Source organism: Chrysochloris asiatica, unplaced genomic scaffold (genome assembly GCF_000296735.1).
Source record: "Chrysochloris asiatica unplaced genomic scaffold, ChrAsi1.0 scaffold00124, whole genome shotgun sequence".
Lineage (NCBI taxonomy): Eukaryota > Metazoa > Chordata > Mammalia > Afrosoricida > Chrysochloridae > Chrysochloris > Chrysochloris asiatica.
The window spans coordinates 5,866,495-5,884,130 of NW_006408642.1; the positions used below are offsets into that span (position 1 = coordinate 5,866,495).

Sequence of the window (17,636 nt, forward strand, 5' to 3'; positions counted from 1 at the left end):
TGGGTCGGAACCGACTCGATGGCACTTAACAACAACAATAACAACAAGGCAAGGTAAACATATTCATAAGTCAGTGAAGCATTTTAGTATTATTTCCCCCTCTTGAAGCTATCCCTAGATCCCTGTATCCCAGAGCCCTGTTGTTCCAAGGTTGAGCATGTATCACTATTTACCTCTATCTCACTTAGCCCATGCAGACCTGTCTCAGTGTTCCTTTATCTATCTTGTTCTTCCACCTCCTCCCGCTTCTTGTATTGCCTTCCTCAACACCCAAACTAAACCCCCCTACCCAACTCCATTGTTAATTCCATTAATTCTAGCCTCCATTTAAGACAGTCTATTTTATCCTGTAATCTACCTGAGCTGCTCACCACCTGGATCTCTATTCCTCTGTGTTTACCTTCTTTCACATTGTTATGATCATAAACTGACCTCCCAGATCCTCTGTTCTTATCATTTTATTCTGTTCTTGACTCTTCCAATTGCCAATTGAGTTCAGGGTGATGCTGCTATGTATGTTATTCTCTAGTTGTTGTCTGTTCTTGTTGGTTCTTAGTCCACAGAACTTCCTTTAGGATGTTTTTCAGAGTAGGGTTGGCTTTGGCAAAATCCCTTAGCTTCTGTTTATCCTGGAATGTTTTGATTATGCCATCGTATTTGATTGTCAGCTATGCTGGGTAGAGGATTCTTGGGTGGCAGTTTTTTCTTCTTTCAGGGTTTTATATATGTCTCCCCATTACCTTCTTGCCTGCATAGTTTCTGTTGAGAGATCTGAGCTTAATCTGATTTGCTTGCCTTTGTGTGTTACAATTCTTTTTTCCCTAGCTGCTTTCAGGATTCTGTCTGTAACTTTGATTTTGGAGAGCTTGATTTTCATATGTATTGGTGATTGTCTTTTAGAGTCTAGCCTTCCTGAGGTTCGTTGAGCTTCTTGAATGCTTATCTTTTCACTTTTCAGGATGTTAGGAAAATTTTCTTCCAGAAGCTCTTCAACTATCTCCTCTGGACTTGTGTGATTCTTCCTGTTCCAGAATGTCGATAATTCTGAAGTTATTCCTCTTCATGTTGTCCAACATGAATCTTAGACCTTCAGATTTTTTAAATCCTCTTTTGTATTTGCTCTTGTATCTTAGTAGTGTTGAGACATTTATCTTCCAGCTTACTAGCTCTGGCTTCTATCTCTTCAGTTCTACTCCTTTCCCCTTTCAGTGTAGTGCCCATTTCTGATAATCTATTATTAATTGTTTGGACTGCTTTCTGTAGGTTTTGAATTGTTTTCAATGTTGTTTCTGTCTTGTTTGAGTGTTCCTGTAGTGCTTTCCTGACTTTTTCCTAATTTTTTTCAACTCCATTGTATAGTGTTTTGATACATATTGCAATTATTTTTTCTGAATTCCTTCTCTGGCATTTCCAAAGCCTGCCCATCTTCCAGTATGGAATGTAGGTCTACTTCCAGCTCATTGCCACAGTCATTTTATCTCATTTCTGGACATGTGCTGATAATGGTCATCTGCTTCTGTTTTTTGGGACTATTCAGGAGTTATCTGTGGCCTTAATACTTAGATGGGTATGTATTTTGTTATTTTTTATGCTTTCTGATTGCCTTCAGCTAGATGTGATCAGGATATGGGCTTTCCTTTTCACTATTCTTCCTGAGAAATTTCAAGTTGCCACTGTTGGTCGTTGTGCCTGAACTCATGGCTAAATTTTTGGCCTTTTTCCTTTTCATTCTGTCTGTTTCACCCCTCAATCCCCATTCAGGCCTTTTTTTCTAGGTATAAACAGTTTAGGGCCAGCTGTGGCCAGTTTGGTTTTAAGTGGAAACTGTTGTAAGGACCTAACTGATTTTACTTACCTAGAGACTGCTTGACTAAACTCTAGTCAGGCTCAGAAAAGCATTTTAAATAGACAAGGCCTCAGTTTTTAGTTCCCTCCAGAGACAAGGTCAATCTCCATTCTGTACATTAGCCTGAACACGTCCTCCTGTTCCAGGAATGTGCTAAATCAGCTCATGTTGCCTTAGAATATCCTTTCACCCCTAGTAACAGCGAGAACTAGATAAGAAATAGACAGGACCCAAGGCCAGATGTTTTCCTTTGCCCTAGCCTAAGAACAAAGACCACCAGTACTGACCAATTAAACTATAACATCTCATACTTTGCTAATTGTTAACCAATCAGAAACTGTATCTATGGTACTGCACAATTATGCCCCTAAAACCTTATAAAAACTGGCTTGTACTGTAAAGGGGGGTCGCCTTTGTCTCCTGTTTTAGAAGTCTGTGAAGGTGGACCCCAGCGCGTTGGCAAATAAACCTCTTGCTATTGCATGGAATTTGAGTCTTGATAATCTTTTTTGGGTCTCCTACTGGATTTGGCCACTAGGGGGCCTAACACTATCTCTTTAAATTTTGAGGAGATTTCTGCGCATGCGTAGTAGAACCCTTCGGGGCTGGGGCTGGGGTGTCTACTAGCTCAGGCAGCGAGATACAAATGGACAGATACCAAAAAAAGAATGTCCACACCTTTATCTTTGTGGTTCTGTCAGGCGTCCGTTGCTGCTCTGATCCTTTCCCCGCTTGGTCTCGCCCAAGATGGCGGCTCCGTGACCAGCTGAACGTCTTGAATTAGAAAGCAATGGACTTCCTGCTTCTGCTATAAATTCCCCTAGCAGTAAGCCTTCCAACCTTCTAAATATTCCTTTATATATGGTTCAGAGTTCTGGAAACATCCTCTCAGCCTTCTTGGTCTGGTGTTGTTGTTGACGGAGCTCTTCACTGTACTTCCACCCTCTCCACCATCTTGTTTGTTCCCGTTGAGCTGATTTTAACTCATAGCAACCCTGAATCGGGTTTCCAAGGAGTGGCTAGTGGGTTTGAAATGCCAACCTTGTGGTTAGCAGTCCTGTGCTTATCCTACAGTGTCACAGGTAGCATTTAAAACCTTGAGACAATGCTGTCAGGAACAGAGTGGGTGTGGATAGAAGAGAGGATGGAGGGCTGAGCCCTGGAATCCTCCACTGTTAAGATGTCAGGGAATGGTGGAGACGGAAGATAGAGGAGAGGTATCAGCAACTGAGGAGCAGGCACTAGAGTGGAGTTTTTATAATGAAACTTAAAACACAATTAACGATTTCTTGTTTTATTTTCTAGCCGAATTACGCAATATGACAAATACTCAGTCTACCCAACAAAGGTAAGGAAAAAGATTTATGGATGAGCCATCAAAGAATTGTTTTTGTTGCTGTTGAGTTGTTTTCGACTCACAGCACCTCTATGACAAAGAAGAGTTTTTAGGCGATAATATTTTTGGGAGCAGATCACCAGGTCTTTCTCCCATGAAACCACTGGGCAGATTCAAGTTGCTAACCTTTCTGCTGAGTGCTTAGCCACTGAGCCACCAGGACTCCTTCCTAAAGAATTAGGGATGTATTCCTAAAATAATAATATAGTGTAGTAAGGGGTGTGTGTTTCTAAATAAAACTTTATCTTGTCATAGCTGGAAATCTGGGAGAAATGTTTACTTCCTCTGCCTTCTCACTGCCAGGGTGAAAGATGGAGTTGGTAACCTATTGTTCCTGGTGGTGGTGGTGGTGGTGGTGGTGGTGGTGGTGGTTGTGTGCCACTGAATTGGTTCCGACTGAAAGTGACCCTGTATAGGGTTTCCAAGGCTGTAGTGGTTACGAATTGGTCTGTGAACCGCAAGGTTCTAGACTACCAGCTGTTCTGCGGGAGAAAGATGAGGCTTTCTGCTCCTGTAAAGATTCATAGCCTCGGAAACCCTGTACAGGGTCGCCAAGAGTTGGAACCGACTCCATGGCACATAACAACAACAAATCTTTTATGTGAGTAGAAAGCCTATTCTTTCTGCCTTTTTTCTTACTACTAAGAAAAATTTGAGAGACTAAAAGGAGCTCTGGTAGCGTAGTGGTTACAAATCGGGCTGCGAACCTTAAGGTCAGCGGTTCGAAACTACCAGCTGTTCTGTGGGAGAAAGATGAGGCTTTCTGCTCCTGTAAAGATTTACACCCTCGGAAACCCTGTACAGGGTCGCTATGGGTCGGACCCGACTCAATGGCACTTAACAACAACAACAACAACAACAACCACAACCGTGCTTAGAGCTTCTGAAATGAGCTCCTTTTTACCCAACAATAAAAATAAAAGGTTGTGAAGATGCCTATTGGGAAGTAAATCAGTAAAGGGTATGGGACCATGTGTAGCTCTTTCAAAATAGGAAAATGTGAATGAGCAGATGTTGGATTGTGTCGGGGAGCTCTCAGTGTGGAAACATTGTAGGTGGTAGAAGTCTTGGATCCTTTTTGTTGTTTTCTTTCCAACAAACTTTTATATCTTTTTGTCTTTAGTAATGAAGGTGATGCTATCAAAGTTTTTGTGCGAGTGCGTCCGCCTGCAGAGGGTCCTGCGTCAGCTGAAGGAGAGCAAAACTTATGCTTATCTGTGCTCTCCTCCACCACTCTCCGGCTGCACTCCAACCCTGAGCCGAAGACCTTCACATTTGATCATGTTGCAGACATGGACGTCACTCAGGTAATGACAGTTTTGGAAACTTTTCCCTTGGAACAAGCTTTGTAATTTGTAGGAATTTCATTTCTGGTAGATCTCAGATAAGGAAGTTCAACTTTTCCTTAAAATATCTTAAATCTAATTTAATTAAGTAGCTCTCTTTTGTCTTCCTTAAATTTTGTACTAAAATGACATAGACTTGCTTTTCTTTCCCTTTTTGTCCAGTGATGGAAATGGTTGAGGATGTAATTTTCACTGCTACTAGGATGATAAGTACTGTTTAACTGCTTAGTTCAAAGGTAATAATGGAGTTAGAGTTACTATGATGTCAATGGAGTCCTGGTGTGGTGCTGTGGGTTAATGTGCTGGACTGTAAGATTAGCAGTTCAAGCTCACTAGTTAGTCCTTGAAAACTCTCTGCAGGATTGCTATGAGTCGGAATTGACTTGACAGCCCTTGATGACAAAAACAGATGGCAATAATGGCTTTTCTAAATAAGGGCAAGTTAGTTAAAGTCTACTTCAGTGCTAACCAATAGAAATTTTTGCAGTGATGGAAATGTTCTATAACTGTGCTGTCCAATACAGCACATGTATTAGGTGGCCTCTAATCACATGTAGCTATGTAAGTTTAAGTAAAATTAAATGAATTCAGTTCTTCAGATGTGCTTGCTGTACATATTTAATAATGTAGATCTGTACTGGGCATTATAAATTTAGATGGTTCTTTTATATCCATATGCGTATATACATATATAAAGCCAGAGAGAGAGGGAGAGTGTCCTGGTGTGGCGCAGCAGGTTAATGAGCTGGACTGCAAAGTCGGTTTTTAAGGTCAACAGTCAAGCTCACCAGTTCTCCTTAGACACTGTACACAGGGTTGCTATAAGTCAGAACTGACTTGCTGGCACTTAACAACAACTATATGTATACATATACATATATATGGACTCCTGGTGTGGTGCTGTGGGTTAATGTACTGGACTGCAAAGTTGGTTTGAACTTCAAGGTCAGCGATTCAAACTCACTAGCCATTCATCGGAAACCCTATACAGGGGTCACCATGGGTTGGAATTGAATTGATCACATTTAGTAACAACAACACATACATACATACACACATAGATAGATGTTTTACTGAGATATTTAGAACTTTGGATGGTTTTTCTATTTATTTATGGCAGTGCAGGCCAATAAGAACATGAAGTTAGCTACATAGAATTTATTTTTTCTAGTTGTTAAAGTTGACATCAAGCTGGCTCTGACGAATGACACTCTTATGTATAATAGAAAAACTCGACTCAATGGCATCTAACAACAAAAATAATGATTAAAATATCATTTCAGCATATAATCAATATAAAATATATTACTAATGAGTTTTTCCAAGTGCTTTTTTATACTCAGTCAATTAGAATCTTTTATACTTATAAGCCCATTGCTGTTGAGTCAACTCTGATTCATGGCATTCACATGTGTGTTAGAGTAGAACTGTGCTTTATAGGCTTTTCAGTGGTTTGTGGAAGTGGATTACCAGACCTTTCTTCCGCAGCACACTGGGTGAATTCAGACTGTCAGGCTTTTGGTTAGTTGTTGTTGTTGTTAAGTACCTTGGAGTTGGTTCTGACTTATAGTGACCCTGCACAGGGTTTCCGAGGCTGTAAATTTTCATGGGAGCAGAAAGCCTCATCTTTCTTTCATGGAAAGGCTAGTAATTTCGAACTGCTTTAAGGAGCTCTGGTAGCGTAGTGGTTACGAATCGGGCTGCGAACCTTAAGGTCAGCGGTTCGAAACTACCAGCTGCTCCGCGGGAGAAAGATGAGGCTTTCTACTCCCGTAAAGATTTACACCCTCGGAAACCCTATACAGGATCGCTATGGGTCGGAACCGACTCGATGGCACATAACAACAACAACAACAACCTTGAGGTTAGCAGCCTGAATCATAACCACAGTGCTACCCCACTTGTGTTACTCAGGGACCTTTTTTTTTTAAGTTGTTTGTGTTGTTAAGAAGTACGTTAGTATCAGTTCTGACTCATAGTGACTCTATATAGGGTTTCTGAGAATTGATTGGTGAGTTTAGCAGTCCCGTGCTTATCCTACAGTGCCACAGCAAGACTCTAGGGGAAACAAAAAGGCTTACAGTACATGTTAATTTAGATAAGCCACATTCCAGAATCTAAATAGCCACAGAGTCACTGTACCCAAAATAATTGGTCAATTATCAGTCATTTCAAGAGGTACTATATGACCAAAAATTGATGATGTTGAAAGAAGTCCAAGCAGCACTGAAGGTATTGGGAAAAAACAAAGCTCCAGGAATTGATGGAATAAAAAGTGAAATGTTTTATCAAACTGATGCAGTACTTGAGATGCTCACTAATCTGTGCCAAGAAATTTGGAAGACAGCTACCTGATTTGAAGAGATTGTGCTCAATCCAAAGAAAGGTGATGCAGTGGTATGTGGAAATTATCAAAGAGTATCATTCATATCACATGCAAATAAAATTTTGCTGACAACAATTCAAAAACAATTACAGCAGTACATTGACAGGGAGCTGCCAGAAATTCAAGCTGGATTCAGAAGACATAGAACTAGTGAGATCATTGCTGACATCAGATGGATCTTAGCTAAAAAACAGAAAACACCAGAAAGATGTTTACTTGTGTATTATTGACTATGCAAAAACATTCGGCTGTGTGGATCATAACTAACTATACATTGCCAAGAACAGATATTCCATAATATTTTGTTATGTTCATGAGTAACGACTACACAGACCAAGAGAGAATCATTCAAACAAAACAAAGGGATAATGCATGTTTAAATCCAAAAAAGGTGTGCAGTGGGTTGTTTCCTTTCACCATACTTATCCAGTATGTATGCTGAGCAAATAATCTGAAAAGATGGATTATGTGAAGAAGAATGTGGCATCAGGATTGGAGGAAGATTTATTAACAACCTGCAATATGTAGATAACACAGCCTTGCTTCCTGGAAGCAAAGATGACTTGAAATATTTACTGATGAAGCATTTGGTAGGGATTTTACCTCAAGGTAAAGAAACCAGAAATCCTCCCAACTGGACTCATAAATTGTTGTTAGGTGCCAATGAGTAGGTTCCGATTCATAGCAACCATGTACAGAATTTACAAGGAGTGGCTGGTGAGTTTAAACTGTAGACCTTGAGGTTCAAAATGATCTTGTTCAGTGCTTTTTCCAGTAAATAACATCGTGATAAACAAAAGATTGAAGTTCATTTTGCTTGGATTCACAGTCAATACACAAGAAAGTAACAGTCAGAAAATCACATGACTTGATTTGTCTTGCAAATGAATTATATTAGGAAAATCTGCAAAAGCCATCTTTAAAGTGTTAGAAGCAAAGATGCCACTTTGAAGATTAAGTGCACTTGACCCAAGCCATGGTATTTTCAGTCACTCCATATGCATGTGAAAGTTGGACAGTGAATAAAGAAGACCAGAGAAGAATCAATGCATTTGAATTATGGTGTTGGCAAAGAATATTGAAAATACCATGGAATTCCAGAAGAACAAACAAATCTGTCATGGAAACTAGTGTAGCCAGAATACTCCTTAAAAGCAAGGATGGAGATACTTCATCTTTCATACTTCTGACATGTCAGGAGGGACCAGTCTCTGGAGAAGGACATCTTGGCTTGGTAAAGTGGAACATCAGTGAAAACGACATGGATTGACAAAGTGGCAGCAGCAGTGGCTCAGGTGTAAAAACAATTGTGTGAGGATGGTGCAGGACCAGGCGTTGTTTCAGTCTCTTGTGCATAGGGTTGCTAAGAGTCGGAATCAACTTGATGGCACTTAGTCACATTGGACTCATGGCTTCTTTAATGAACATATGGTGTTGTTAAATGTTGTCCAGTTAGTTCCAACTCATAGCAACCCTATAAAGGGTAAGAGTATTGCATGGTTGATAAGGCTGCATCTATTTATATGTGAAAATTAAAATTAAAATGTTGATTATTTAATAATCAAGAAAATTAAATTCTCTATAAAGTTTAGATGTGAACTTTAAATCTATAATTATCTCTATAGGAGATTAATGGACATAATGATGTCGAAAGTTTAATCATCTTAGATGTTTTAGCCTATTTTCTGTTATTTTTGTCAGTTCTGACTCATAGCAACTCTGTATTGGGTTTCCTTTACAGAGGAATTGCTGGTGGGTTTGAACTGCCGACCTTGTGGTTTACAGTCCAGTGCTGTTCCTACCGTGCCACACCAGGAGTTCAATTTTCTACAGTGGATATAGTTTTACTGTTACTTAAACACAAATGTTAACAATCTAAACTCAGTTTTCTGTGTTGTATTGTAGAATGTAATTTAGGAAAATGTTCTCATTTTTATGAAAGTTAACTTGTTTGATGCTTAACATTTATAGGAGTCTGTGTTCTCAACTGTGGCCAAAAGCATTGTGGAATCATGCATGAGCGGTTATAATGGTACCATCTTTGCATAGTAAGTTGTTGGCTGTTCTTATACAAAAGTGCAATAGTAAATACTTGGATTAATTTTTTGTGGCATTTGTAGCAAATGATTATAAATTTAGAGGCTTGAAACAACACAAATATATGATCTTAACTGTTTGTAGGTCAGAAGTTCAACATGGGTCTCACTGGGCTAAAATCAAGGTGTTAGCAGGGCTGCACTCCTTTCTGGAAATGTTAGGAAAGAATCTGTTTCCCTGCTTTCTCCAGCCTCTAGAGAGTGCCCACGTTACTGCTCATAATTCCCTTCTTTGATCTTCAAAGTCAGCAAGCCTGCATCTCTGTGATTTCTTCTGAATAAACTGAAAATGTTTCTCAGCTTTTAAAGACTCATATGATTAGATTGGACTCACCTGGATATTTTCAGGATCCTCTTTTCAAGGTTTTTAAATTAATCATAGCAGCAAACTCTTTTGCCATTTTAGGTAACATAATCACAGATTTGGGGGATAGGGTGTGGAAATATTTGGGACATCAGTATCTGCCTACTACAATGCTTATCAAAAAATACAGAGACATGCGTGAAATAAGTTTTCACCACATTTGAATTTGTAATTTAAATCATTCATAATGTGTTTGTGTACGTGAATGTCTATAGTGGTGATGGTTATGTGCCATGGAGTCAGAACCAACTCATAGTGACCCTGTATAGGGTTTCCGAGGCTGTAAATCTTTACGGGAGCAGAAAGCCTCATCTTTCTTCCATGGAATAGCTGGTAGTTTCAAACTACTGACCTTAAGGTTTGCAGCCTGTTTCGTAACCAATACACTACCAGAGCTCCTTGTGAGTGTCTATACATGTATGTAAATGTATATGTAGATATAGTCTTCATTTGCCCATATTGGTGTTTTAAATTAATAAAATTTTAATTTTGGAATAACTTAAGGTTTTTAGAGAAGTTCAAAGGTAGTACAAAGAATTCCAATATACTTTTCTCCCAGTGTCCCTTAATATTAATTTCTTATATAACATACATTTGTCAAAACTGATAAGCTGACACTGGTATATCATTATTAACTAAATTTAGGACTTTTTTAAGATTCTACTAGTTTTTCCTGGTATGGCACTGTAGGATAAGCACTGGACTGGTAACTTCAAGGTCAGCAGTTCAAACCCTCCAATTAATTGTTCTTCAAAAATCCTATACAGAGTCTCTATAAGTTGGAACTGACTCGATGATATACAACTAGTTTAGTTTTTCTACTGTCTTTCTGTTCTACAATCCAATCCAGGAAACCACATTGTATTTTTACTTGTTTTATCTCTCCCGTCTCTTGTACGTGACAGTTTTTTAGTTTTGCCTTTTCTTGACCTGCCACAAGGAATGCTAGCCAGGTATCCTGTAGCATGTACCCCAACCCACCATTTTCTCATGATTAGATTAGAGGCTTGTGAGGAAGAATACCACTGAAGTGAAGTAAGAATCCTTTTTGTCTCATCATAGTAATGATGGTGGTGGTGTGCCATCAAGTCAGTTTTGACTCTTAGCGACCCTGTATAGGGTTTCCAAGGCTGTAAATCTTTACAGGAGCAGAAAACCTTCTTTTTCTTCCAAGGAACAGCTGGTGGATTGGAACTGCTGACCTTTGGGTTAGCCCAACACATACCCCACTGTGCTCCCATGAGCTGGTTAAGGTGATGTTTGGTAGGTTTCTCTGCTTTTGAGGATTAGCAATTTTTTTTTATTTCTACGCTTTATTCTTAGGAAGCAGGTCATAAAGTCTAAGCCAACTTCAAGATGCTGGAGAGGGGTTTAAATGTCACTTTCTGGAGAGGAGAGTAGCTACATAAATTACTTGGAATTGTTCTGGAAGGAAGATTTGGCTGTTAATTCATGTATTTATTCAGCTATTTACATAGTATCAACTCACATTGTTTATTTTATACTTTGGTTTGTAATCCAATACTACTCAAATTGTTTCAGCTTTGGTCATTGGGAGCTCTTTCAGGTTAGTTCCTGTGTCCTTACGATAATCTTATCCTTTTTGTTTTATGGGCACATCCTTATTTTCTGATTATAAGATGCTCATATTTTTCTTGCCACAGCCTTTCTCCAACTAACCCTCGTTTCTTTTACTGGAGAATGGTATCTGGAAGCCAAGATGTGAGAATTTGGTGTTTTGTTGTTACTTCATTGCCTCTAGGCTTTCTCAATGGACAGAACTAGGTAATGTATGTATATATACTACATATGACTTCATACTGATGACTCACTCTAATCCAGGCAAGGTCCATAGAGAGGATGTATTCTAACCTTCCTTTCTTTTGAATTTAACTTTTCTCTCTGATAGTGAGCATCCTGGCTCTTCTCACTTTCTGCTATCCATTTAGTTACTTGTTCAACCCAGAATACATGTAAAACAGTTTTAGAATTGTTAACTTGTATCTGTGTGAGAAATTTTCCAACTAGAGTACAGTATTTATATACAGTTCCTTTAGCTTTCATCCTTACTATTTCCAGTCAGAATGCCCTTTTCTAAAGTTACTTAGGTCAGCTCCTTTTTTTCCCTTCCTCTTCAGTTTAGTGTGTCATATATCCCTAAAACAGTTGGATGCGTGTCATCCTGTGACCCTGGCATCCTTGTTGACATATTTTGTTTATTTAGTTTGCATACTTAAAGTTCACGCTGTGGTGTACAGTTCTGTTGACTTGAACAAATACACAGTTCCATTTAACTACCACCTCAGTTCCATGTAGAACAGCTTCTCAGTTTGCAAGTTCCCTGTGCATCTCTTTTGTAGTCAACCACTTCTTCCTTTCACTAGCCCTTGGTAACCCTGGTACATTAGGGTATTTCTTCATTCATATTGTTTGGTCTGCTCAAGAGTATCATCTAAATGTCATCATACAGTATCATCTAGACTTTGAGGTCTTCTTTCACTTAACTAAAATCCATTTAAGGTTGAACTAAGATCTGTCACTAATTCATTCCTTTTTATTGCTGAACAGTTTAAGGACATCTTGATTGCTTCCAGGTTTTAATGATTATTAATAAAACTGCTGCAAATATTATAATATTGATTTTCATATGATCATAAGTTTTAACATTACTTAGATATTACCTGCGAGTTGTTCAGATGTATAAATTGCTCTATTGTCTTTCACTGAAGTCCTGGTGTGGCGCTGCAAGATAATACACTGGACTGCAAGGTTCGTTTGAACCACAAGGTTGTCGGTTCAAATCCACCAGCCACTCCTTGGAAACTTCTGTTCAGGGTCACTATGAGTCAGAAGTGACTCAACAGCACTTAACAACGACATTGTTTTCCAAAGTGTCTATACCATTTTATAATTTTATATTGTCACAATCATGTATACTTAAAAGTGAGTGATGGTCTTGAATTTCTATACTTCAGCAGCTTCAAAACACTGCTATAGATTTAATGTTGGAATATAAGCTGGAGATTAAGAAAGCATGTGTACACAACTTGAAAAATGTAGTCAGTGACACTGAATTGCCCATGTAGGAAGTGTTGAATTGGTGTATGTTTGGCTGTGTGTGTTCTCAACAACAACAAAATAAATGTAAAGAAAACAAGATGCATTGTGACAGCCTTGGCAATTATCCAAAGTGAATTTTAGGATCATTAAAAATTTATTTTACCAAGGATACATAATTTTTTATTATAATTCATTGAAACACTTTTAGCAATTGATTTTATAGTTCTATTGAAAATTAGAAATTACTAATAAGATGCAGTGGATTATAGAATTTGTTTTAAGCTGCTGATGTTCTTTATATGTACCTCTATGTACAGGGTCGCTATGGGTCGGACCCGACTCGATGGCACTTAACAACAACAACAACAATGCTTCATCTATGATTGACTCAAAATAAAAGAAAATACTAAATACATTAAGATATTAAAAGTATCATAATGTTCTTTTTGAGCATACATTCTACTGTGAAAATTTGCCTTAGTTTTTCATGCTTATTTCAAGAGGGTAGTAGTTAGTTCTGAGTCAAATCCAACTTAAATTAACCCTCTTGAACAAAGAAGAGCTGCCCCATGGAAGTACCTAGGCTGTAATCTTTATGGAGGAGTAGGAGCTCTGGTAGCGTAGTGCTTACTAATCAGAATGCCAACATTAAGGTTAGTAGTTTGAAACTACCAGCTGTTCCGCTGGAGAAAGATGAGGCTTTCTGCTCCCGTAAAGATTTACAGCCTCGGAAACCCTGTATAGGGTCACTATGAGTCGGAACCGGCTCCATGGCACATAACCAGTTGTGAAGCAGCATTTAACTTTTTTTTGAAAGTGAAACAAATGACTAATCATATATTTACTCAAGAAAGTTAAAAAAAATTTTCTGCACAGACTGTTTTGTAGAGTGCAGTTAAAATAGGAATTCAACAATAGCCATGAGGACTATCTGCAAAACTAGTTTCTTTGAAGGCCCGATGGGCATACTGATTGTAGTATTTAATAACTGCAGATATATTAATGGTTTGGAGTCCTGGTTGGCACTGTTGGTTAATGTGCTGGATTGCAAAGTCCACTTGAACCAGGAGGCCAGAGGTTCAAGTTCACCAGCTGTTCCTTGGAAACTCTATACAAGGTCACTATGTGTCGGAACCCTACTCTATGGCACTTAACAATAACAGCAACAATATTAATGGCTTAATGAAAATTACTCTGTAGAATAATTTGTAGAGTAATTGGTAGAAACAAGAAATGTGGAGAGAACTGAATGCTTGATTTCCTGCATGGATGATCATGTTTTCTGGTTTACCCAGGACAATCCCTTATTCTAGGGTAATTCTTAGTAATGTCCCCATTCACTCTCAAATGTACAGTAATTTATAGGATCACTGTTTGTGAAGAAGTCAATAAATAATACCTAGTCTCATTCTAAGTTATTAAAGAACTTTAGTTTTCGTACTTCTAAGATAAAGAGTTGAATAACTATATCCTATTGTTTTGGGGGGCATTTAACATAACTAAATCTAAATTCTTAAATTTTTGTTATTAATTAAACAAAAGTCATTTGTTATTGATGTCCATCTTTAGGAAATACAACTTTTTTTTTGTTTTTGAGGTAGGATGCTGAATCCTATGTTACATGGGAAAGGAGAAGATAGGACACTATTGCCAAAAACCCTCAAACCTACAGCATAAGGATTTGGGTTGGTTGGTTGTTATTGTTGTTAAGTACTGTGGAGTCGGTTCCGACTCACAGAGTCCCTTCACAGGATTTCCGAGGCTGTAAATCTTTATGGGAGCAGAGCGCCTCGTATTTCTCCCATGGAACCGTTGGTAGTTTTGAACTGCCGACCTTCAGGTTAGCAGCCCAATTCGTAACCACTATGCTACCAGATTTGGTTGGTGGGGATCTTTAAATGAAGACATTTTAATACCTTTTAAAGACAGAATTTAGGGATTATTTTTAAAAGTAAAAATTGGGCCAATAGTCATATCTATACTTGTTAAAGAATTGTGGAATTTAGAGAGAGAGAGTTGTCATTGAATCATTTCAACTTATAGCAAGTCCATGTACATTGAATGAAACATTGCCTGATCCTCTGTTATCCTCACAATCACCACATGTTCATGTCTATCACTGTGCCCTTTGTTCTAGTCCATCTCACCAAGGATCTCTCTTACCCATGCTGGTCTCCGGCTTCAGCAAACCTGGTGTTCACCTATAGCAATTGATCCTTGCTTTGTGTTCAAAGTAAGGCAGCTGGACAGTGTTATGTAGAGATTCATAAAGTTTTCATTAACCAGTTTCCTGTAGATTACAAGGCCTTTCTTCCTAGTGTGTCTTGGATCAGGAACTCTGCTGAAAGTTCACTGCCTTGAGAGGCACTGTTAGTAGTGGAATATCTTCTAGCATCATGGGTACACACAGCAAATAGAGTAGAATCAACTGACAGACAGGTGGTGGCCTCATGACCATTATGTGGTCGGTTTACTTCATGCAACATAAATGGTCCCACATACAACAGAATTCTGTTAGCATCATACAATAAAGATCTCCTATTAGCAAAATCAATAGTAATATTAGACATCCATGATATAGTCTGGGGCACTTTGAGTAAAAACACTTTAAAATTTTAAAGAATAAATTCCAAATAAAATTGTAGAGCATTACCATTTAGTAAAATAAGTATCATGTATAAAATGGGAGTCTGTCGTCTGTAATTTTAAAGTAGCCATGTGTACCAGATAGAGTGGGAGAAAATGTGGAACAGAACTCAAAATTATTAATGAAAAGCACTGGTCTTTCTGGTCAGAAAGAAATAGGAACCCAATACTATGGTCATGGACCACTCTTCAGGTCTGGAAAAGACCTCATCCTGATGACCCAATTATCAGCCAAGCAGTAGATAGGTACATAGGGGGAGACAACAACACTAGTAAGGTGTGCTCACAGTGGGTGGACAATCATTCAAGATCAAAATGGCAACATTTACCCTTTGAGTTGAGAAATGTGTGGAACTGTGGTAAGGCAATAGGAACAGCAGAGAGGAAACGCGATAACTGTTGTTGCCTGGAGGAGATCGCAATCATTGAGATAAAACAAAGTATATGATTTATTGAATGTAAAACTGATGCTTTTGTCTGAAAACCTTCACTCAATTCACAATAAAATGTAAAATAAAATCAAAATCAAAAAAAAAAAAAAAGGTAAAAATTGGTTGCAAAAGTCCAATTGGCTCTGGTTAAATAAAATGTGATATCCTTGAACATTATGTCATTATTAAATACAGTAAATTAGATCTGTATTCACTTAGATAGCTGAGCTAAACTTAAGGGGAAAAGTGAGCTGCAGACTGGTATGAAGAATGTGATCTCAGTTTATTTCATAAATAAAAACTCAGTGAAAACTTATGGGTATGTTTGTATGATCTGTAAGCATGTACTAGACAATTAACAGTGGTAAGCTATTAGGGTTTGGCTTAGAGGGAGAGAAGGTGGATCATTAATTTTTTTACTGTGTATAATTTTAAAAAGGAAAAGACAAGCTTTTTTTTTTTTTTAAGTTTTTATTGTGAATCGAGTGATAATTTACTTGAGAATATTAGTTTTATACTCATAGTTTCATTGCAATGATTACAGTCTCCGTGCATCATCATTCAACAGTATTTGCTTCCATTCCCTCTGTTTGTTTGTTTGTTTTGGAGGGTGAGTACAAAAAACGCTCAGGAATATATGATCATTTATACAACCCAAAGGGCACATTCTGCAAGCCTGCCTCATGGCTGCAAGTATACAGCCTTTCTCTTTCCATGAGTCTAGAGTCCTCAGCTGCCCTCTCTCTTCATGTCCTCATCTCTGTCTCCATCTCTGCTGTCACTGCTTCTCGGGATAGGGTCCTGCATTTTGTTCACACTCTTCTCTCTTGATTGTCCTAGAGTTTTGGTTACAGAACTTCTCCCTTTAATGTTGTGACAGTCGCAATTAATCATGATAACAGTTACTTACATTTGAATTCCCGTATGTTTTCATCAGACTCGTCTAGACAGGATGAGAACTATTCAATAGGGATTCTACCATCCCCGCACACTGTGAAACTAAACTTCTTGAAAACTTGTAAGCCAGTTACTTTGTGCCATTATAGCTCTCCCCCACCCCCTCATTTTAAGTAGCCAGCGTCTAAGTTGCCCATCCCTGTTATCCCTGTATACAGAGGAGATAGAATTGATACTTGATATGAAGACTCCTTCCTTCTTGTTTGGTATTTTGAGATACTATACATCCATAAGTATAGAAAAAAGTTCATCAAATTGTAGCAATTTACACTTGTTTCCTTTATCAAAAACTTAAAATGGGTATAATCTACAAGATTGGGCATTCAAGACAAGCTTTTTAAAGGAAAAATTTTTACACTAGTGTTTTTAAGTGTCATCAAGTCAGTTCTGACACAATGATCTTGAATAGGATTTCCGAGAAGTGGCTTGTGGGTTTGAACCACCAACCTTGCAGTTAGCAGTGCAATGTTTAACCTATAGTTATTAGTAGACATTATATTAATAGACCACATAAAATAAGAAAATAGCCTTCTAACTATGTATAAAAGTAATATGTAACATTTCTTTTTTCCAGTGGACAGACTGGCTCAGGGAAAACATTTACTATGATGGGTAAGTAAATTAAGGGTTAACATTTATTGGTTTGCTGATTTACTTTTTCTGTGATGATAGCACCAAAAGACGTTTTTGGGTGGAAGGCATAATTTCTGTATATGATGTTGAACTAATAAAATTAGGGATGTTTTCCAGGCTTCTGCCAGATTTCTATTTCCTTGTTAGCTGTGTGTCAATCATTCTTATAGATAAGTTCCCCAATTCAAGGCTTTAGTGAATTTGTACATGTTTATACATCTGTATAAGCACCACCCAAATCAAGATTCATAGTAAACTATCTACACCTGTACCTTGAAATGCCCATTACTACTGTCATCATTAGAGGAATGCTAGTGTGGTGCTGTGGAATAATGCGATAGACTGCAAGGATGATTTGAACTGCAAGGTTGGTGGTGAATGAAACTTACCAGCCGCTCTTCAGAAACCCTATACAGAGTCACTATGAGTTGGAGCCGACTCGAAGGTACTTAACAACAACAGTCATCATTAGAGG

General features: G+C 38.2%; 1 protein-coding gene across 1 annotated transcript in view; it reads left to right on the top strand.

Moving 5' to 3' along the window:
• KIF15 (kinesin family member 15) overlaps positions 1-17,636 on the top strand; it is a 95,082-nt gene that overhangs the window by 21,474 nt on the left and 55,972 nt on the right. Inside the window, exons 2-5 of the mRNA XM_006868835.1 lie at positions 3,152-3,194; positions 4,366-4,549; positions 8,946-9,022; positions 17,103-17,140. Of these exons, the coding sequence (XP_006868897.1) occupies positions 3,152-3,194; positions 4,366-4,549; positions 8,946-9,022; positions 17,103-17,140 (342 nt within the window). The remainder of the gene's footprint in view (positions 1-3,151; positions 3,195-4,365; positions 4,550-8,945; positions 9,023-17,102; positions 17,141-17,636) is intronic.